This window comes from Ruditapes philippinarum, unplaced genomic scaffold, assembly GCF_026571515.1.
Source record: "Ruditapes philippinarum isolate M1 unplaced genomic scaffold, ASM2657151v2 ctg425_1_1_1_1, whole genome shotgun sequence".
NCBI lineage: Eukaryota > Metazoa > Mollusca > Bivalvia > Venerida > Veneridae > Ruditapes > Ruditapes philippinarum.
This window is the reverse complement of record NW_026864449.1, coordinates 514035-538311: the sequence shown is the minus strand read 5'-3', so window position 1 is coordinate 538311 and position 24277 is coordinate 514035. Positions and strand designations below refer to the sequence as shown.

The 24277-nt window shown below is 32.9% G+C and overlaps 2 protein-coding genes across 4 annotated transcripts; one reads left to right on the top strand and one right to left on the bottom strand.

The window, feature by feature from the left end:
* LOC132725591 (uncharacterized) lies at positions 1–23707 on the bottom strand. Of its 3 annotated transcripts, none has more exons than XM_060710730.1 (9): positions 23494–23707; positions 11184–12739; positions 10413–10636; positions 9517–9534; positions 7627–7882; positions 5534–5719; positions 4846–4928; positions 2710–2961; positions 1–2153 (listed from the first exon to the last, which is right to left on the bottom strand). In XM_060710730.1, exons 1-9 carry the CDS (start codon positions 23514–23516, stop codon positions 2103–2105), a joined length of 2649 nt encoding a protein of 882 aa, XP_060566713.1. In that variant the 5' UTR covers positions 23517–23707; the 3' UTR covers positions 1–2102. The 3 variants fall into 3 exon arrangements, with proteins under 3 accessions (XP_060566713.1, XP_060566715.1, XP_060566714.1); XM_060710732.1 differs by lacking the exon at positions 23494–23707 and adding an exon at positions 16256–16362; XM_060710731.1 differs by lacking the exon at positions 9517–9534 and having other exon boundaries at positions 23494–23705.
* LOC132725592 (PRELI domain-containing protein 2-like) lies at positions 16534–22011 on the top strand. Its single transcript, XM_060710733.1, has 6 exons — positions 16534–16623; positions 17516–17573; positions 17855–17925; positions 18685–18845; positions 20450–20555; positions 21690–22011. Exons 1-6 carry the CDS (start codon positions 16549–16551, stop codon positions 21753–21755), a joined length of 537 nt encoding a protein of 178 aa, XP_060566716.1. The 5' UTR covers positions 16534–16548; the 3' UTR covers positions 21756–22011.
* Positions 23708–24277: the final 570 nt, after the last annotated feature.

Genomic DNA, 24277 nt, shown 5'->3' with positions numbered 1-24277 from the left:
AGAAATGAAATTTGGTGTCTAGTATAAGGTTTAAAAAAATTCCATAAATAAGACACATGTGAAAATAATCTCTTCCGGAAACATGACTCCAGTTATATTTAGCTTTCATATCTTGGATTGTTCAGCTAAAATGAACATAAAAATGTTGAAATGGATTTACTTCTATTTTTGCTCTTACTGAACATCATTATGCATAAATTGGGAAGAAGCAACAATGTGGAAGAAATATTAATGGGTTTTACCATATGTATAACTATTAAAGTACAATATCATACTGGGAAAAAACAATTTAAGCTAAAAGGACTGTGCTGCCTAAAATAATATTTGAGTTATAAATATGACTTATTTTATACTTAGTATATACTTAATGTAACCATAAATGTAAGTATTAAAATCAGGTTGATATAAGGACATACATTGTAAATTAATCTACTTTTAAAATATATTTTAATACAGCATTTACAATTAAAATTATAAAAAAATGATATAATTATGCAAAGTAATTATTTCTGTATTTGGGTCATAATATAAAGAAATTGTTCAGTGTTTAAACATGGAAAAAGATGCATTTTCAAGATCAATTTGTAATATAAATGGCACTACATTGTTACATTTAGTACACTATTTCTGGAATGACTTTCATTAAACCCTTATAAAACTTAATATCTTAAATGGACTAGTCCATATTTCAATCTTGACAAAACCATTCACCATTTTCAGGGAAAATTTCAAAATAAGAACAGACTGAGTAGCAAATATGGCAGACCATGATCAGGCTGTAGAAAAAAACTAGAAATACACTGTCTGATCTTTGTTTGCACTAATTACATGGGTAACCTTTGTAACATTTCCTGCTGACAGCTGGCTTAAAGTTTACAGTGTCTTATTCAAATAATACAATAATTAACATATTTTGGAATTTGGAATTTTCATTATTCATCACTGGGTACACACAAAAATACCCAAGTCTTAAATATATACATGTATATATATAATGAAAACTAGAATCAATAGAAACAAGAGCACTGCATGCTGTGTTAACACTCGTCTTACCACTTTAGACAAACGTTCCAAAAAAGTTAAAAAGGGGCCAAAAATACAGCTTTTAAAATTAAACCCCTTGTCTTACAGCCGCCTCTTGTCACAGTCAGCAAGTAATCATAGTTTCATACTTTCAAATTTGTTTGAGAAATGGGCTACATAAAAGTTTTTGCATGACAACAATGAAGATGCAGCAATCACAATAGCTCCTCTTTTCTTCTAAACAGACAAGCTAATAATTTGAATATATTACTAGCAAATATTATATAATTCTACATATCATTACATCCCTTAAATCTTTAGATGTCAGTTCTTACAATGAACAAACAGTATCTCTAGTGAGACACAAAATGTCATCTAAATTTTTTTTAATTACTCTGAGATCTGACAACAATAAATGTACATCACAACAAATATGAGGCACAATGTTAACTTGCATTTAATGCAAATGACTCTAGGATCAGATGGACTCAACCACTGAAGAGTAGATGGAATAAACCGCTGAAGAGTAGATAAACCGCTGAAGAGTAGATGGAATAAACCGCTGAAGAGTAGATGGAATAAACCGCTGAAGAGTAGATGGAATAAACCGCTGAAGAGTAGATGGAATAAACCGCTGAAGAGTAGATGGAATAAACAGCTGAAGAGTTGATGGAATAAACCGCTGAAGGAAGCCAGACTGAATCAACAATTGGAAGAAGTCAGTTGAAATCAACTTAAGAGAACTACCATTTTCAACAGTTGTTTCTTTCTTTTGGCAAAACTGACTGGTATCAGGTTAGAAATCAAACCTGGTTGGTACAAGGTTTTCAATCAAGTTTGGTTAGTACAAGGTTTTCAGTTGAGTTTGGTTGGTACAACGTTTTCAGTTGAGTTTGGTTGGTACAAAGTTTTCAGTTGAGTTTGGTTGGTACAAGGTTTTCAGTTGAGTTTGGTTGGTACCAGGTTTTCAGTCAATTTGGGTTGGTACAAGCTTTTCAGTCAAGCTCAGTTGGTACCAACTTTTCAGTCAAGTTTGGTTGGTATCAGGTTTTCAGTCAATTTGGGTTGGTACCAGGCTTTCAGTCAAGCTCAGATTCTGTATCTGAATCAGCATCTGACAGCATACTCTCCTGAAAATATCAATAAATAAGATATATATTTGTTTATCATACACATATAAACATCATTTAATAGAATTTTATAACAGTAAGGTTTAAAGTATAGAATATCAGGTCACAAAGATTAAATACCAAGTATTTCTGACATGTTGACCAATGATAAGAGAAACCACAAAACTTGTACCTTACCTTAGCTGTCTTGCTCTTACACAAGATCTTACACAATTTACTCTTTAAGATGCATCAAGTTCAGTAAATATTGAAATATGGAAATTTAAATACCAAAGAACTCCTTACAGCAGTTTTATTTTAACTTGTAAACCAGATTTGTAACACAGAAGCAACTAGACATTACAGCTTCAAATTATATTAAAAGAATGAAAATTTACAATAAAAATGTTACATTAAGTTTATCATAGAGCTAGTGGGCCTAGTGTTGATTTGATTATGCAGACATTGTTTTACCTATAAATACATGTAGTTATCATCTTAGAATACCTGTAGTAAGTATATTCTTTATAGGCATACAAGTCCCACTTACAATTACATGTATATACATAATACCTACCCAACCACCTTGCCCCACAATCCAGTTGGCAAATGTATCCTCTATATATTTCAAACTCATTTCCTTTATCTGTAATGCCATAGCCCCGCTCTGACCAGCCAGTCGCATCGCTCGTTTAGTTATCTGAAACACTGCGGCTACCTGAGCCCAGCCCTGTTCCTTGCCTACTGACTCCTGCACTATATTCTTGAAATGGTTATACGTGACTAAACCAGAAATATGAAGAGCTGCTTTTTTGGCATTTGCTTCCAACTGAAATGTCATTCATTAAAAAGTTAAACTATCTTCTTCATAATAATAAATACTAATCTGTGATTATAACTTACCCAACAACATAAAACAAGGGTAAAAGATTGTAGCATTACTTACTAAATCTTTTTTTTTAATAGTTACAATAAATTATAACAGTAATATCTACTGATCCCATCACTTCAACAAATACAATTACAGCCCGTTTCAATGATGATCAGACTTTACATATGATTGAACTAAACTAATGATAATATAGTAAATATACAGTAAAAATTCTGAAAACCGGACAATTTTAAAAGTCCCGTATTTTTTCCTTATAAGTTTATTGAAAAACAAGAGCCCGGTTTCAGCCGGGTGATGCTCCCCTAATTGGTTTTGGACACAGAAAGTACACCTCTTGTAGTTTCAGAGTTATGTCCCTGGAAAAAGTTCAAAGTGCAATAATTCCAAAATTAGGCAAGGCAGAGTTACTGTTCTTTGCACTGCACTTCTAATCAATGTGATCTATCAACCTACAAAGTTTCTTGATGATATCTCTTATGATTTCCGAGTTATGTCCCGGACAATTTCAAAAAGTAAAAATAAACAAAGGGCAATAACTCCAGAATTAGGCAAGGCAGAGTTATATCTACCTACAAAGTTTCATGTTGATATCTCTTATAGTTTTACAGCTATGTCCTGGACAAGATTTTTCTAAAAGGGAAGATAATTAAAAAATGAGGCTTAACAGAGTTATGGTTCTTTTGCACTGCACCTCTACTCAATGAGATCTATCTACCTACAATGTTTCATCTTGATATCTCTTATTTTTTTAGAGTTATGTACCGGACAAAGTTCAAAGTGTTAAAATAAACAAAGGGCAATAACTCCAAAATTAGGACAAAAAGAGTTATTGTTCTTATGCACTGCACATCTACCCATTGAGATCTATTCACCTACAAAGTTTCATGTTGATATCTCTATAGTTTAAGAGTTATGCCCCGGACAAGATTTTTCTATAAGGGGAGATAATTCAAAAACCGGGCAAATAGAGTTATGGTTCTTTGACACTGCACTCCCCCTCAATGCCCTCTACCACTGTATGAAGTTTCAACAAATTATCTCCAAGGGTTTTCAAGTTATGCTCCGGATAAGACAATGGACGGACAGACGGAAGGACGGACAGACGGACGTTCTCACAGGACAGTAACTATGTGGCTACTCTATTGTTCTCTCTATTGTTCTTTTTAGCCACACAAAAGAAATTAGCCACATAAAAGCATTACGGAATGAATGACATCAAAGATAAAGAACAGTTACCTATTGTCCCTCTAGCCACATAATTACTCTCCTGTGAGTGCGGAAGGACGGACAGACGGACAAGGCGCCGACTATATGCTCCACCGAAATTTTTCGGGGAGCATAAAAATCCTCTAAATACAGGAACCTCTGAATAACGAAAACCGGACAATTTTCTATGGCTACTAATGCTAAATATGCATTAAAAAATCCTCTAAAAACTGAACAGCAATTTTAAGTGTCAACTTTCTGTGTATTTTAATGTAGATTAAAAGAATAGTTGCATAACAAAAATAAATTAACTTTAACTACATGTACTTTATATTCATGTTGCATGTAAAGGTCTTGTTGACTCCTCCATATGTTTTAATACTTTATATTCAGGCAAAAATAATATTATTGAATTGATTAATTATAGTTACAAGACATGCTGATGACTTTTCTAAAGCAACAATGTTTTCTAAACACATACATTTATTTTGTAATTTTATTTGTAAAGTATGTCAAAAATTTGGTGTGTACAAAACCTGGCATGTTTCAACAACAGCAATGCATGAGATATTGATACTAGTCTGTTAAGACTTGCTAGGTCCACACAAAACTTACCATTGCATCCATATCATCAGCAACTTTTCTTAACTCATCTCTCAACTCTATCTCTAATGGTGTTAATGTGGTTTTTGTAAACTCTGTAATAAAACGAGTATCATGATATTCACTTTTTAAACAATATTTTGATATTGATATATAACTACAAATATGTATTTTTATGATGAAAAGGAATCTTTGTAATAAAAATAAGTGTTACATTTGCAAGAATACTATGCCCCAGGGGAATCACATTGACCTTTGACACCATGCCATTTAAGTGGGTCTAGCATGTACAGCTCATCAAGGTGCATGCACCTGTGAAGTTTGAAGGGACTTCCATGTTATGGTCAAGGTTAAAGTTTTGTGACCATCAGACCAAAACCAATATTATCAGTGGTAAAGGGTGAGCTAAAGGTGACAGTGGTAAAAGGTCAGCTGAAGATGACAATGGTAAAAGGTCAGCTATAGGCAACAGTGGTAAAAGGTGAACTGAAGGCAACAGTGGTAAAAGCAACAGTGGTAGAAGGTCAGCTGAAGGCAACAGTGGTAAAAGATCAGTGTAAGATTTTAGTGGTAAAAGATCAGCTGCAGTCAACTGTGATAAAACGTCATCTGAAGTTGACAGTATAAAAGGTCAGTATACATAATTTTTTATACACATATATTCATATAAAATAGATTAAGATTTCTTTTAAACTTATACCTTCTTGTTCAGGACTAGATTTCTGATCATCAGTCAGTTTAGATCTTGGACTAGCAGACGCACTTCTGGACTGGTCCTCTCTTTCAGACATTAAATTGTCTCCAATAGTTGCCAGTCTACTTGCTATTTTACCATATAATTCATCCTTTTCTGCTTCAGTCATGTCTTCCAAGTCTTTTTTATCTTCTGCAAATATAAACAGTAAAGAGTTACATCACATGCTTCATTACAACCTGTAATCCATTGACTAAGAAACTGGACTGTTTTTCTGACTGTAATGTTTTTCAAAATATTTTTAAATATCATCATGTGTCCAGTCTATTGCGATGGTGGTGGTGTTGGTAGATTTTAATCTGAATCATAGCAGTAAGCCACACTGAATTTACCAGAGCACAGTTCAGCCACCACATCATTCCTGGGCAGGCTGTCAAGCAGTTTATTAGTACTAGTTGCCTTCACTTTCGCAAGGAACTGCTAACTTCTGTACATGCCAGAGCAGAGGTACAGTGTGAATGACCATAGAAAGGATTTCAATCAATCACAACAAAAGTGATCTGCACCATTCGACATTAGTGAATCGAACCCGGGTCGCCCGATTCACAGTCCAACGCTCTACCTACTGAGCTAACCAAACAGCTTTCCAGTCTTGAAAGTGTATACAGCTATTGTATAGCTATTTATTACCCTTCCAGATTTTTTCCGCCTTTTTGATTGGATGTTGATCACCCGAAAGAAATTGATATTACCGAGCCAGACGGGTAATATACACATTAAATTTCCCCGATGGGTACCCCACGTTGTAAACAACATGCGCCGTGCGATGCGCGTACCGTTTGATTTTACGCGATATAAATTCCAATTTACAAGCAATTTTAAACTGTCAAGTGATAAATATTTACCAAAATAGAGTAATGATACATATTCTCGTCAGTATAGGAAACAAATATGACCTTGTGAAAGCTTGATATTAATTCCAAAAAAGTGCATTCAACAGACTACTCCTTTTCTCTTGTTTACATCCGTTATGTTCGAAAGATAATACGTCATGTATTTGTGACGTCATGTTATGGTGAAGGGGTATCCTAAAGGGAATCTTATTTCGACGTTTCATTTGAAGTAGCAATTATTTATTTTAAAATCGTCTTAACTCGGCACGGGAAGGGTAATAAAATTATTATTTTGGTTTTGGAGTGATATATGTGGATATATTACCTGCCAAGATAAAATATCACCCTCGCCTAACGGCTCGGGTGATATAAAATCTTAACAGGTAATATATCCACATATATCACTCCAAAACCAAAATAACATATAATATCTGCGGCCCGCAGTTTACAAAATAATTGTATGAATTTTAAAAGAGTATGAAAGAGATATGTTTGTGTATTTCCTTAGAAGCAAATGGCACATGCATGGAATCATTGATAAACAGTTAAAATCCTACTGTCAATAGCAGCATAATATTTTGTTTATTCTGTTCACATACATTGTGCATGAGTATTAAATAACTGAGACATTCTACGTTACAACTCTATTCAGAATCAACCGTAAGAGTAGGGAAACAATATAATTATACTGTTATATATTTCATTAGATACAGTTTAATACTCTCTAATATACCTATATTCATGTTTGAGCAGTTATAATCTTTTTTTTCTATTTCTTTGATGGTTTTTCATGTATGTATATAGAAAACAACCAGTAAAATATCTTATTGAGGCCCTTCAGATATTAAACATGAAATTTATTCAGAATTTACTTTCAGTTCCATTGTGTGAGATGCTTTAAGCTTGAATACACAAATTCATAAATTTGTTCCTGGAACAAACCATTACTAACCAATCAATTTTAAATTTAAGGAGATAAATTTCATAAGACCTAATCCTGTTTTTTAAGAATATTTGAACTGCTTTGTGTATATTATAAATTGTAACATGTATATATATTCTGAGAAATAAAACATGTTTAAACTAATGTTAAACAAAATGGCTAGCCCCTGACTTGGTTTGAACTCATATAGGTGAAAATTCGTCACTAAATATAAACAATTATGACACTTATCACAAAGTTTTACAACCAAATCCCATAAATACCTCCATCAGATTCTGCCATTTCCATGTGCTCATGATGTTTAACGTCTCGTACAACTCTCCTACGACCATGATCATCTATGACACGCTCTCGTACATCCTCCTCCTGTAGGTAACTAAATGACTTGTTCTTCGGCAATTCATTGCCGTCTGCATCAAAGTATAGCCTCTCAATCATGTTACCGCTGTAATCCACTATATCAAGATGGCTGGAATGACGTTTTATGTCTTTTTCATCATCTTCCTCTCTACATACAACCTGTGATCGTAAAAATTCTAATCAAATACTGTAAAAACTGTAAAACTTAGAGCAGGGATGGAATAAAAAAATATTAATATCGAAATGCAGAATTTTATTTTAACTTTTCCATACAATACTGCAGTCCCCATTCCCTTATGTAACACGCTCAAACACAAAATGGCATGACTAAATATTTATAATGATAAAAAATTTTGGCAATATTCATTAAGTCCCTTATCCCAAAATTATAAAGAGTGAAACTCTAAAAGCTATATATTTTGTATAGATGAGAAAACAATGTGTAAAACATTACAATTATACTAAATTAATAAAGATTCTTCATTTGAAGTCATTGAGTATTAATTTATGCCAATGATAAAAGTTTCAAAACGTACTGTACATTTTTAATAATCTGTATATGTATTTAAAAAAAAAGACCCCATGCCATATTTACGACCTTTAACTAAAATAAAGTTTTCAAAAAGATTCCAGGGAAAGCATTTTTTAAAGAATGTTCAATAATAGGGTCTCATGAAGCATTAATTCTACATGCAACTGTTGATTTAGATGTAGCATGTATGGAGTGAACCCGGTTGCAAACTGATTAACGCATTTTAACGCAAGAGGTGATAAATTGTTAAATCTTTGTCTCAAGGAAAGTCCATTATACTGCACATATTCAACAAGGTATGAGTTAAAAAAGTTTGAACAGAATAATACATTATAACATAGTGGAAAATTTGATGCAAGATGAGGCTATCAAGTTAAGTCAGGGAGAGGAAGGCATAAAAGAAAATTAAATATTTCAGCTTTTTCCAGTGGTAAGAAGAACATGTAACTGAACAAAGTACCATGGCAGAAAAGTTCTAGTTTGAACTAATAACTTTTATACATGCATTAAACAGCACACATATCAGACTTATGCTTTAAAGGTGCACACCTCCAGATGAGTGATAATATACATGTACCTTCAAAAAATTAAAACTTTTGAAAAATACATTTATAGTCAAGAAATTTATAAAAAGTCACAATTGAATATTTCACACACAATATGACAGAAATTACTTTTGTATCACTTCAACAATTCTATGCATTACCACTATTACCTATTAAAGATATACTATGCTCTTACTTGAGTAAAATATTTTAATCAAAGCATTTTGTTAAAACCTATGAAATCCTCACTGAATATGTTTAATTTGAATAAAAAAAAGAATTATCTATGTATTGGAAGTCGCGTTCCCTTTTTCAGGACAAATAAAGTTGGTCTTTCCTTAAAAAAACTGCCAGTTTTTTAACGTCACTATATATTCATATTGTGACCCCCTATAGTGTGTAGAGTTTTAAACATGACATATCTACTTTGTGTGAAGTCAAAACATGTTTATTTTATATTTACAAAGACACTATTTAGCAATTACCAATAATTCTGATATCAAATTAGAGCATAATATATCTTTAAATTACCACTTTGAAGTAAGTGAAGTCTGTGCATACATGTATTTTGACAAGTTACAATATCTGTGCCTAACCATATATCAAATGACTTATTATGTAAACCTCACAGCATATTTACTCATTTGAACAATTTACGCTTTTCATAATAAATAAATTTCACAAATCTGGGAGGTGTGCTGCTTTAATAAAATTACCAGATCTGAAGCCTGATCCTTAAATTACAGAAGATATATAAAATATTCTACACTTTTGTTCCTATACAAAATCTTGACAAATATTATGCTCAACTATTAAAGCAAAACTAATCATTTCTTTTCTTTATTTACAGAGTACATTGTTGTATATCTAAATGATATTTAAAAGAAATCTCAGTTTTGCAAATTTTGTTTCACAATGTGTCTGTCATGTTGGATGTATTTGAATTATACAGCCATTTTAAGTTTTGTTTAAAGGGAGACACAGGCAAAATTGCACCTGACAGAGAATAAAATAGTGATTTCCTAACTTGACCCACGTGAGTCAGGTTAGGGCTTGAAGATTTCACAATAGTTGCCATAAAGAACTATGAAAACGTTCAGGAACATGTCAAATGAATGACTTAGATTTATTTCAATCATACAATATCCACAATATCTGTTAGTGTAACTCCCTTGGTTTGTTAAGTCACATGGCTTGTTTTAAAACTACTCGGTGATTCTGTCGGCGTCTAAATTTCGTTCAATATATCTAGATATATTCATGCTTCAAACCCAAAATATATAGAACTGATACAGAAATGCCTGCTGGGACTTTTAAAAATGTCATTTTAGAGTGAAAATAACATTAAATCATTATTATATTTTTGTAATTTATGTGCCTGTGTATTACCTTTAAACAATATCCTTTATAAAACAAAGCCCTCATAACTTAGATAAAAGCTTCATTTAACAATAAGACTATCCTTCATTCCTTTCAATACATGGTAACACCTGCATCAACAAAAGAAACCATGTGTTTTTTTTTTTAAATCTCATTTATTTTCTAAAGATTATAATGCTACACAATTTACTTATTCACTCATCAATACTAAATATGTATCGTAACATCTTACCTGACTTGCTCTTGTATACGTCACACCAGGTCGCCTCTCTTCTCTCTCAAAGTTAGAAAAGGCAAATCCTCGACCGTTTGGATACATCGTCAAGCCCGCATCGTCTGTTTCATCCAATCCCAACTGGTTAGGTCTAAGTGGGTGAGCGCCTCCGGGTACTGATAGCGTCCGTGAGTAATATCCACTGTCTGCCGCGTCTTGTCCAAAATTATCAGATTTTGATTCTGTAAAATTTTCAAAGGGAACTTACTAATAGAATGTTTCACTAAAATAGCATGCCAAAGAGCTTTCTGTAAAGTACATGTAAGTATAAGTTCAATACTACTGCAATTTAATGAATAAAATAAACATCAACATTACAGGAAACTTTCAATAAGGCTTGCATTCCCATAATCCATTATAACCTGTAGGTGGAAGCAGGGTAGTAAGAATTTCAATAGCAGCACTCTCTTTATGCCATTTAAAAGGAAACATGCCAGAGCTATTATTCAATCATTTCAGCACAATAATGCTAAAAATACTTTTTCACAATTAAAATTATCTTTCCATAAAAAATTTACCCTTTTAGTTTAAGATTGTCATTACTTAAAACAATTTAGTTTCAGTTCTCATTTTCTGAGGTTTAAATCTTTAAACAGTAAGAAATTGTTAGAAAAAAAAAATCAATATTGTTTCTTTTTTTTGTGTGTTTTTTTTAAAATATTTTATCATTATCTCCTTTTTCATTGAATTTTCAATTCCGATCTTTAACACTTGAACTAAATATTTTACCTTTTATGCTGCGTTTTCTTTTATCACGGAGAGTAAGGCGTTTAAGCTTTCCGAATAGTCCCGTATCTTGTCCTGAGCTTTCTTTCATCTTCCATTTTTTCTCTGTATGTTTTTTCTCTTTCTTGTCAACAACATCTATAGTCTCCTCGGACACTTCGCTTCGTAGAACAGTTTTTCTGTCACTGCCACTATGTGTTTGATGTATATGTTTATTTCTATGGATATGTCTCTCTTCTAGGACAGTCTCATTACCTTGAGGTACGTAGTTATCTGCCATATCCACCATATCGGTGGTATCGTAATTTCCTTTATCATGCTTTTTAGAGGATTTCTTAGGTCTTGTCCTTTTTTCATTTAAACTCCCTCTCGGACTTTCATCATTATGATATTCCATCTCATCATCACCATCATGTGCTTTCTGTTTTTTATTTCTAAAGAAATTTTGCATTCTGTGTTGAGCCTTTTTAAACATAGATTTCTTCTTTCTTCCATACATCTGTTGATCAGTGCTGTCTGTATCACTAGAGGATACTGATCCTGATTTCTTTACTCTACGTGGTGATTTTGTGTATGGATATTTTGTTGGAGATGTACTGCTTGTTTTATCATCATCATCATCATCATCATTTACTGTTGTAGATCGACTCTGAGGTTCAGACAGACCAGAAAGATTCAATGTGTGTGGTGCTACTTCAGGGATGGACCTTTTTGGTCTGGAATGTGGTTTTTCAAGACTATTATTTGTATCTAAAGAATCACTTGAGCAAGGTATACTGGAATCATTTGGTTTCCCAGTGTAAGGCACTGGATGTGACAATGACCCACTTCCATTTGAACTATTTTCAGATGGTGTATGAGGTGTACCGGGCGGAGCAGGCGGAGTTGGTTGAACAGAGCCCGGTAACCTCTTACTAGGACTCTGACGCCATTCATTGTCGGGCTGACTAAAGGGGGCAGATTTAGATTTCTCATGATGAATTTGTAATCCTGCTGGAATTTCTTTACCACCAAAACCCTGTAATTCAACAAAGTTTTCATGAGGCAGACTTTCTGCTTTTCTTAATTCATTATCGCTTTCATCAGCATACGGTATTGAATCTTCCCGTAAAATGTTGCTACTTGATGCTAGACAACTAGAACTTTCCCCACTTGGAGTTGTTGTCTCAAAAACACTCAGCTCAACTATTCTCTGATATTCTGGTGAACTTGTTTGTATTGCCTGTTGAGCAAGTTGCTCCTGTAAAAATTCTTCTAAAATTTTTGCTGCCTCTGCCCTTACATCAGAAATAGTTAATCTCTTCTTTCCTCTTCTTCTTCTCCGCTTATTTTTAAGGAAATCATCAAGCTTGCGTTCTTTCTGACTCCTACTGAGATTACTTGCATCAGCAGAATTCTGTCTACTCTGACTGTATTTTTCTTTAGAATCCTGTACGATTCTATCTCTTGTAGGATCAGGATGCTGTCTTTCGTTTAAAAAATTTTTAAGATTCAATTTTTCTTCATCATTCACTTCCACTTTATTTGTGTTTAAAACTGAAGCCATCTTTAAATTTTGGCTGAAATGAAAAATAAAAATAAATAGTCCTACAGTAATGTAATTGTACTAATGGACTTGCCCAGGTATTAATTTGGAACAATCCATTGTTAATACTCGACACAATGCTATTTTCTGGAATGTAACCTTCCATTAAATGACAGACAAGCCCTAATTCTAAAGTTCTAGATACCGGTCATTCAAAATAAAGAGGAGACCAGTAGATTAGAGATATGAAGGGGTTTCTTATTGTTTATGTATTTTATCGTCACTCATTAAATTTTAGTTTCCACCTAAATTCTTTTGATATGACAATTAAATCATAAAATGAAAGGATTCATCTACATTGTAAATACATATATTTAATCTTTAAAAAAGCTGATGGCCACTTTAATAACACTTATTTTAATAAATCTATTCCTTTTTTCCTAGCTTGGTTTCCTCAAATAAGCGAAAATTGTGCTTGTTTGCCTCAAGAAAAAGGCTGCAGGCCCCTAAACAGCTAAATACTAAATTAAAATTATATTGTGGCCCTTCTATTTTAACTCCTTGATAATTTGAAAATGATGATAACCTACAGGTTAAAACTTTAATTTTGTTATTATTTTAACAATTTGAACAGACAAACGACGGAATGTGTAGTCAAAATATATTGATGAGCCAAAGCTAGATTACGAGTTGCCCTATAAATATGACGTCGCTTTGAGATATTTTTGCTTCTGGGTCAGGCTTGACCGACATAAACTATAACATTAACAAGCATGTAAAGTTTAACTGTCTAATACGGGGAAGTATTCGCAAGCCCTTGGCTTTGGCTTGCCCGGCTATAGACTACATGTGTTACGTATGATGTGTATATTTTAAAAGAAAATCAAGTAAAAAAACAATTAAATATATAGAATTCTATACCTATCAATAAAATTTTCAGTGTAAATTCTAGTCGGGCGCAGCCATTTACAATGTAACTCAATGATAATAGACAGGGTATTCTGATTACAGAACAAATCTCAACTTTTCGCATACATAATATTCGTCGAGTGTTCCGAGTGAAAACTGAAGCGGTGCATGAAATACTGAATGACACCTTTAAAACGGAAAAAATGAAAGGAATTATTTTTAACGACTTCCCCGTTCATAGGCTTTGCCTAATTTCATATTACATTGAACTGGTTCTGAGATGTTTTTATGGAAGCAAGACACCTCACCCCCCAGACACTTCAGCCCTCAAATTTAGAAGACATTTCACCCCTTAAGACACTTCACCCCCCAAAATCAGTAAGACACTTCACCCTTCATCCAATTTTTTTTCTATAACGAAAATAAAACAAGTTAGTCAACAACAAAATGCTTATATATGTTTATATTAATTATTTTTAGTATTATTTCACTAGAAAGATTATTCAATTAGTTATATCACTTTTACTTTAAATGAAATTAGTATAAAATATATAAAAAATAAACAAAAATACTTTATACTATTAACTTTGTGATATGAGCCTTTTTTTGTAGGGCAAAAACAACAATATATCCATTGTCTTAAAAATTGTCAGTAATGAGTTACATGATAAAATAATAATAGTTTTTTAATACGCGGAAAGTCCGAGCGGGGCCAAAGGCCCCGCGAGGGCCGTAGCGCTTTTAGATAATGTGTATGACGCGTATCAATTCAAATGAAATCAAATTAAAAGTAAATGAAAATTTAAAAAAATATATATCCTATACCTAATGAGCTGTGAAAAAATCCTAAGTTAACTGGGCGCCGCCATTTTGAAATCCTTTTGAACTAATATAGATATCACAGCGCTTTTAATGAGCGTCTACATAATTCAGACTATTGCTAGCAGACGCATGCTTAATAACACTTCCGGTGAAAGAATGATGCACAAAATCAGAAAATAAACATTCATTTCATTCATAAGACCTATAGTAACGATGATAAATGTAAAAAGTTACTTTCAAATCCTTTTTGATAAATTAGCACATTAAAAATAACGTAAAAACAACATATGTGATTAAAGATTAACAGAAAATGGCGGATGGGATTTTCCAAACGCAGACGCGTGCGCAGTGATCCCTCTTCCGATGATAGGTTGAACACCACCAATTTATTTGTTTCTGTTTACTGGCATGCGAGCAGTTCCCGTACAAAACTCATAGTTACTTAAACATTATTTTTTATTACGCTCACTCACCAAAATTTGAATGTTACACATCAATATTCAGCTCGTCACACAAATCATGGAAATTCCATCATGTTCTAAACATAGTATAACCCTTACTTATGAGGCCTCATATGGGGTACCGAAATTATCCATTATTTTGTATGAAGAGAAGTAGTTCCCGTACATAAAATCTAACCCATTATAATTATACAATTTTATTATATCGGACCTATTTTTCATTTACAATTGTTGAACAGACCATTATGTAAGAGATAAATAGATGTAATTCAGGAAATAGAGCGTAGACTAAACGCGGGTATCAATTACCCGGTACCGTTACCCCAACGCATTCACATGCAATAGCATGCTTGTATGCATGATATTTTACGCATCAAAGCCATAAAAGTATTATATATTGTAATATTGGTCAACATTCTGATAATTAAACAAGTATACATCACATTGCCTACTTATTTGTAAACAGGTGGTATTAGTGGAAAACCCTTTAACAAGCCTCACGTGTAAGTATTTTTGCGCATGCGCGCAAGGACGGAATCCCCCAGAGAAAACAAGGTCACGTTTTGACGACGCACAGGTGAAAGTGATTTAAAATGAGACTTTATATACGTACTGCCGAACTGACACTTAGATTTTGTCTCGTTTATGTATCTGCTTGATTTGAAATGAATTTTTGAAGAATGCAAGTAAAAATCAAGCGTTTAAATGAAAAATACGGGTACTGCTTCTGTACGGGAACTGCTCGCATGCCAGTATGGTACAAAATACCTGCATTTACTTATTTACTAATTGCATGATAGATCTGGTTAACATGTACACTAAACATGTTATGCTTAAATCATAAGAGCTTTTCGCGCCATAGGTAGCACCTAATTTCATATTAAAATATGTTAAAACAATAAACATAATCACTATTGAACTGTTGAATGTATTTAACATAATCTACATAAATAATTGTTAAACACAAAATAAAAAAAATGAGGGGTGAAGTGTCTCAATCAAATTTCTTAAAATGAGGGGTGAACTGTCTGAGGGGGGGAGTGTTTAGGGTAAAGTGTCTTGGGGGTGAAGTGTCTGTAAGCCGTTTTTAGGGACTGGGGGGGGGGGGGGTAACAATAATATCAGATTGATCTGGTATGGTTTCATATAACGACTCATAACGAGTCTATTCCAAAACTTTCCTCCCGCTCAGAAGAAATAAAAAATGTTTAGAAGTTTAGAACACTGTAAAAAAAAAATGAAAAAACTTGAAAAGTTTTGGAAGCGACTGCCAGAACTAAACAATGGAGAAAATGACTTTAAAAGACTGCCCACCGTTTCGTGACTGTTTTTGAATATAAAAATATGTGAACACGTACAAAAACTACTCTTTTGACATAACAGGATCTATTTGTTTCTATTCAAATTCTCGGAAAATTCACAATGACTCCATTTTGGATTTTTGTAGAGCGGTTCGCAAATGAATTTTCGAGCTACGTCTGTGTATAGTAAAATAAAAGAGAACCAGTCAAAACTACTCTCTAATTTGAAAAACAATTTTGAGGCAAATTTTAATCATGAGTAAATAAAACGCATTTACACACTGTTCTTAAAGAGCGCCTGGTGAAAGGGGAGGTCGGTTAGATTATGTAACTGTAAGTTAGAAAGGATTATGGTTGTGACAATAGATATTCAACATGTATATAAATATCCTCTGGAGCTTGTTGCACACACGCATTTCACTAAAGTTTGCAGTTAAGATGATTTAAAAATGTAGTGTACAAATGAACTTTATGATGATCAATATTTTACATGTTGACATGTTAGTTAAAAACTGGGTTGATCTGTTCAGGGTCTTTCTAATTTTTAGAAAGAGAGGACTGGTTTCAAAGATGCAACCTGTTGAGCATTTTTATTTATGTCAGTGGAAGAGCATTCCTATCTGGTGAAAGTTGCCAACATCCCATTAGATCTATCAGTATACTGATTTAAATATGTCCTAAAAACACAATTCTTTTTCACCCCTGTTGATGGAAATTCATTGTATCCCATTGTAACCTTGTGTAACCCTTGTATCACTGTATCCCCTGTAATGTGGGGGTGAAAAATAATTTTGATTTTGTGCCATATATGTACTGATTAAGACTTGCAAGAAATTATGTCAAATGAAAAATATATTGTGTAATTCTCTGATTCTTGTGGAGTCTCTCAATAAGCAAAATGAACCATTCCGTCAAAATGTCAAATGTTGCTAAAAGTGTATGTAAAAAGCTGTTTACAGATATATGACAGTCAATGATGTGCCCAAAAGAATGTCTATGTCATTTTTTTACAATAAAACCTGAAGAAGGTATATAGTACTCGAAACTGGTAGTTATATTAAAACATAAGCCAACCTGGTGTTTTGATGTCTTGTTCCCTCCTCCCAATCTTTTAATAAGGCATTTTAGATTGAATGTGATTTAAGATATAAAATTAAGGATATAGATATCCCTAGGTATATAATTTATAAACTTTATTACAAAGTTATTAAGAATACATACTTGTATTAGTGATTGTGTGTATCTAAAAGTCATAGAAATATAATTGTTGTTACAATACAATTTATATGTAGTCATATTTTATTATTTATTTTACAGTATCCCACAGAGAAAGAAAAATTTGTCAAAAGAATAGATGTCATTGAAGAGAAAACAGGTAACTAAGTATCAATCTTTGGAGCTTCAAAATTGAAAACTTGAGGAAAAAAATATAGTATTATACAAACTTATTTGAGGTCAGATTAACAAGAATTTTACAAAGAACTTGATTAAGTTTCATTTTGTGTTTCATTTTTTTTTTTGTTAATTTCTAATGAGTGCATTTATATGACATATATACGTTACCCTTAAATTTAGATTTTGATTTAGTCTTTTAGAAGAGATTTATCATTTATTTTTGTATTTTGCGTAATATTTTTATTTTGCTTTTCATGTAAGATTCTGATGGCATTAACTACAGAAAAAGTATTGCAATCTGTGAAAATGTTATACCAAAATTACTCCGCAAGGTGAGTTCATGAAAAAATAATTAACAAAAAAACAAAATTGTGAAAAGTTTATTGATAATTGTCTTCATGTGTATAAATCTATATATCAGTTGAAAAGATTATTGTTTGAACTTAAAAAAGAATACTAACTTCCAAAATGCTTGTATGAAAGAAATATGGTGGTATATTATTGCATTGAAAGCAAATTGGGCATGCATGAAATCATTGCTTAACAGCAGTGTGATATTTTGTTTTGCAGAACTTTTTATTCTTTTTATACGTATGATATTCATGTGTGTTAAAAAAAACAAAGGCATTTGATATACAAGTCTCTGGAGAATCAACCATAAAATTATAGAGACAATATACATGAAGTTTTATTGTTGATTAAAACTTTATGAACATATTAGGAATAGCTTTATTTCTCTTCACAAAGATTGTATGCAAATGTTGAAAGCTTGCCTTATACTTCTAGCATAGTCAGTGGTGGCAGAGATGTTATCTATATCTCTGGTGGTGTATATATCATATTTACAATGCAATTTGGCTTTATAGTCATTAAGACTTATAAAATGATAAATGAGATTTATTACTTCAAGCCTTTACAAAAAAAAAAACTTATAAAATGCCTTGTTTTTAGTTACAAAGAAATAAAATTTCATAATTGAAATGACATGTAAAATGTTTTCCTTAGTAAAGTCTAAAGAATATACCATAATTAGTTTGCTAAATTTATGACATAGTTTTGCTATGCTGATCTAATAGTTTGGAACATTTCAGATAGGAGTTTTAAATGAGAAGGCTATACTTCTAGAGGAGGAATCATGGTTCAATGTCAGAAGAAAACAGTTACATTTGAAAAGCCGTAATCTGACATGGTGTAAATATGCAAACCTTTGGGAGAAATCAGTATTTCGGAGTCATGATGAAAATCCAGCATGGTTTGTAAAACTTTTTTATGTATATCTCCTGAACAAGAAAGGCATATAACTTTTGGTTGAAACTGCCATTTACTTAATTTTTCAGTGCACATATCTTCTGAAGTACATTATAGTAATAAGTACATGTAACTGATAAAAATGTCAGTCCTCAAGTGTGTTTTTCTCCTACTTTTTGTCCGAATTATTTCCTTTGGGTATTTTTTCATTGTCACTTTTTTTAGCTCACCTGTCACAAAGTGACAGGGTGAGCTTTTGTGATCGCTTTTCGTCCGGCGTCCGTCCGTCCGTCGTCCGTCCGTAAACTTTTACTTTAAATGACATCTCCTCATAAACCACTAAGCCAATTTCATCCAAACTTCACAGGAATGTTCCTTTGGTGGTCACCTTTAAAAATTGTTCAAAGAATTTAATTCCATGCAGAACTCTGGTTGCCATGGCAACCGAAAGAAAAACTTCAAATATCTTCTTTTAAAAAACCATAAGAGCTAGAGCTTAGATATTTGGCATGAAACATCTTCTAGTGAGTGTCTACCAAGTTTTGTTCAAATAAAAGCCCTGGGGTCAAAATTGGCCCCGCCCCAGGGGGTCATTGATTTTCCCTATATGCATATAGTAAAAACTAAAAAAATCTTCTTTTAAAAGAACCCAAAGAGCTAGAGCTAAGATATTTTAGCATTGAAAACATGTTCTAATGGGTGTCTACCAAGTTTGTTCAAATAAAAGCCCTGGGGTCAAAATTGGCCCCGCCCCGGGGGGTCATTGATTTTCCTATATGCATATAGTAAAAACTTAAAAAATCTTCCTTTAAAGAACTCAAAGAGCTATTTCTAAGATATTGAGCATCAAACATGTTCTAATGAGTGTCTACCAAGTTTGTTCAAATAAAAGCCCTGGGGTCAAAATTGGCCCCGCCCCAGGGGGTCATTGATTTTCCCTATATGCATATATAGTTAAAACTTAAAAAGTCTCCTTTTAAAGAACCCAAAGAGTTAGAGCAAAGATATTTAGCATGAAACATGTTCTAATAAGTGTCTACCAAGTTTGTTCAAATAAAAGCCCTGGGGTCAAAATTGGCCCCGCCCCAGGGGGTCATTGATTTTCCCTATATGCATATAGTAAAAACTTAAAAAGTCTTCTTTTAAAAAAACCAAAGAGCTAGAGCTAAGATATCTAGCATGAAACATGTTCTAATGGGTGTCTTCCAAGTTTGTTCAAATAAAAGCTCTGGGGTCAAAATTAGCCCCGCCCCGGGGGGTCATTGATTTTCCCTATATGCATATAGTAAAAACTTAAAAAGTCTTCTTTTAAAAAGCCCAATGAGCTAGAGCTTAGATGTTTAGCATGAAACATCTTCTTATGGGTGTCTACCAAGTTTGTGCAAATAAAAGCCCTTGGGTTAAAATTGGCCCTGCAACGTTGTGGGGGGGGTGGGGGCCTATATACAGGTGAGCGACCTCAGGGCCATCATGGCCCTCTTGTTTAAAGAAAAGTCCAAAGATCAGTAATAGGCTTCAGTGTTCTGTAATATCAAGTAATTAATATACAATAAATAACCATTTCAGTAAATGTAAGTTTAGATATAATTGTTATGGTCATTATTTTAGGACAATATTTGAGCAACATGGAAGTATAGATGTTCATGGAATAGGGCCTTTCGGAAGAGTAATAGAAATGTTTGCTGAAAGTTTTCTTCACTCAGGGGTTAAAAGGGTAAGGAACATAATTATAACATGTCTTGTTGTTTGTTTCTCAACGGATGTGTATTATTAGGATATATTAATACATCTGTCTGTCTTGCTGTCTCAACTAAGAAATATTGTGGGTCTTCTTTACATATCTTTTGATCCTTCTAAAAGAATTTCATGATAGTTAGGTCAAATGTTTATTTCGCTGAGACAGCATGTAGAAACCAGATTGCCAGTTGCCTCATTTATTGGTCAAGATCACAGTTAAATGGAAAAGATTAACACCAGGTATTTTTTGTGTCAATTCTACATCTTTTGAACTTCTTGAGGGATTTTAATGATAGTTGCATGAAATGGTTATCTCATTGACACAAAACTCAGAACTCCTCTATTCAAGGTCAAGATAAAAGTTCAAGGTAAATTATTTTAGCCAGCAAATTTGTTTCACACAGCCAAAATCACCTTTCTTGTTTTGGCACCATATGACCTAAATTGTGTTTGTGTGCTGTAAAACCAAACAAAACAAAGCAAAACCCACTTTTCAGATGCCATGCCTCCAAGTCAAGGTCACTATGTGAGTCTCACATTTGAAGGCTTGAACAATGAGGCATATATATTATACTTGAGTAAAATATTCATGGTTTTGAGAGGAGTAGTTGCCAGACTTCGGGTGCCCTGATTCAAGGTCAGAGGGTCTGAAAGGGTCACAAGTGTGGGCTTGGAAATTTTGTATTGGCACTCATAAGCTTTTAGCCTTGCGCTTTAACTGTCTGCTCTCTTTCAAACCACTTGAAGGATGTGTATTTTGCTTTGGTCTAATGTTTATCTCATTGGAATGATGGGTGGAGTCGTCATTTCAGGCATTTTTGCATACATTTAGCCACATTAGGAATTAAGCACTGCTTTAAAATTCTGGCAGTATAATCTGACTGTACTAAATGCTTTTTGAGGAGGGAGGTTACCCTGGTTACCAAAGAATTAGCATTACTTAAATTTCATTGATGCTTATTATTCTGATTTGTCTATATGTATCTAGCTTTAATAGAATAAAATATCATAACAATAAGGCTGTATCTATGAAAATGTATATAAACATTTATACATCTCTATCTCTAACTTCTAAAAAAAATATGAACTGTAAATTTATTTCTATTTCCAGAGTATATCCATCATGGAAGATTCTTTAGATGAGAGATATAAGGAATTCCTTATACAACAGAGTTGACAAGTTCAGGACTATATATGAAATTAGTTAGCAATAAAAACTTTGCCAATAACTGCCATGTAACAAAAGTTCATTGTTATTTTTATATTTAAACATGTTTAAAGGTGATTTTTCTTGATCTCTTGAAGGGGAACAGCAAAGTCTTTGTCTTATTTATATTTCAAAGGGATATATCCGAAAGGTTTCAATGTTTGTTCATGCACCAGTCATTGATAGCCTCAGACATTGATAGCCTCTTCTTATCTACCTCATCTACAGGGACTTTGACTGAGACCATCAGATACTTAATCAAAATCACAACACCCTCTGCCAAGTGGTACAATGCTTGTCAAATTGCTTTCTCTGTTTTAGTTGTCATATTGCCTTCTCTATTTAGCTCTTGCCAGGGCATTATAACTCACCTACTAAGTATATTTGGCAGTAAAATAAAAACATCCTATTCACCGAGTAGTATTTCATTAAAGTTAAACATATGTACATTGTTGAATTTAGCTTAATTGTGATAAATGTTTGGAGCTGATTTGAACTGCTTTTTGGTTTGCTTCCTGTTACTAACCAGTACTGGTGTCATATGAGAAAATATGGTCATGACCATACATCTCGAACCCAAGATCCATTTGCTGGGATAGTGTGAAAATACAACGGCTGATTTCTCCTGAACTCATCTGGTTTAAGATTTGCGTGATGACAGAGCCTTCATATCACAAACTTCATCCCATTTAGCATACCCCTATCCCCACCCCTTAAAAGTTTTATTTTTTAAATCTCCTACAAAAACTTATTTTTGAACTGCCCTCAACAATATCATAATGATTTTTTTTTTTGCAAAATAAATTATATGTATTATTTGACCTTCCCCCTTTTTTAAAAAAATGAGGTGAAAATTCCCAACCTGAGTGCCTCAGTTCCCTGTACATGTAGATAGAATTAATAGGCCCTAAATGTATAGGGTTCCCAAATGGCTGGTGCAGTGATTCCAATGATATTATTATAGTGATAGCTTGTAGAAAACTGATACATGTACAAGTTTATTATGCCTTACTTTCCATGTAAAATATTTTGAATATATAATATATACGTGTTTGTTTACTGACTTTACAGTATTCTTGATGGATAATTGCTTTAACTGTTGATAGCATGTTTGAGTAAATGATAATAAAGATAATTGTAATAAAACTGAATAAAAAAATCTTAGGAAGAAAATTAGTTTTTATTTTCTTATTACTTTTGCGAATTTGTTGGACTTGTCAAAGAGACATTAGCAGGGATGATGTTTTCCCAACAGTTTGACTGTAGGAATACTAGATAACGTGTCAAATACGCCCCGCCCCTTTTTTTGCATATTTTAATAAACGATCATTTTCCGGTTTCTAATAAACAATCATTTTCCGATTTCTACTTTCGCTTTCACTTTCTACTTTCACTTTCAGTATAGGTGCCACTGCACTCCTTCCCAGTACAATATCTATGTTATATTCCTTTTTAAAATAAAGAAAATGAAGAAAATGCGATGTCAGGGATTTTCATGATAAACATCACAGATATTTTCATTTTTATTAATAATCGATTTAATTTTTCATTAATTATGTTCATTTTTTTGTCCGTACAATCGGTTTTAATATATAAAAAAAAATAAAAACGTACGAAGTTAAATTCAGGTTAATTAAGAAACTATATGTATACTCTTCCAAATACAATCAAAATATATGAACTGGAAAGTTTCATTAAAGATTATTACCTTTTTATGCCGTTGTTATCCATCTACTTACAACTATTTATTATTTACCGCTTATTAATAGATAACTATCACAAAATACGCTCAGCAATCTTTGTATCGTTTAATGAAGTAACATTTAAAAATAGACCATTGTTTTTCCCCTGATAATAAACGTTTGTGGAATATTGAATGATAAAGTATATCTTATTGTACAGTCAAATAACCGTTTAATTAATCATACACTTAGTTACGCACGTGCCCACGCTAGATTACTTCCTTATTCATTATGTTTGCAATGGTAAATAAACCGTTTCAAATCATACAATGATACAAGAAATGGGAGTTCCTATATGTAAATACATATATAATACGTACTGTATTGTTATTCATTTCCTTTACACACGCTGTAAGATTTATGAACAAAGCGAAACATAAAATTAGAATACTTCGGCCGCTTTTCTTAAGTTAATACGTGAATCGTCACACACGTAACTGATATTTATAACTGTTAAGTATGTTTTTATGCTAACCAGTGAGATACTGGGTTTTAATTCTGTGTCGCCCACAGTAAATGAGGGTCCATCCGCCCGTTAAGGCACAGTACGGACCTCGGAGATGTCACCAGTCATGATCTTAAAGAGTTTATTTCTTGATTCAAATAACAAGTTACTCCGCAATAATGACTACAAACTTAAATTACATTTTGCGTAAATTACTGTTGTACATCTTTTCCTTTGCTTCAACCGTACTGTAAGATTCAGCATGAAAAGATGCCGCTGAAGAGGTTACGATGATTGGACCAGCA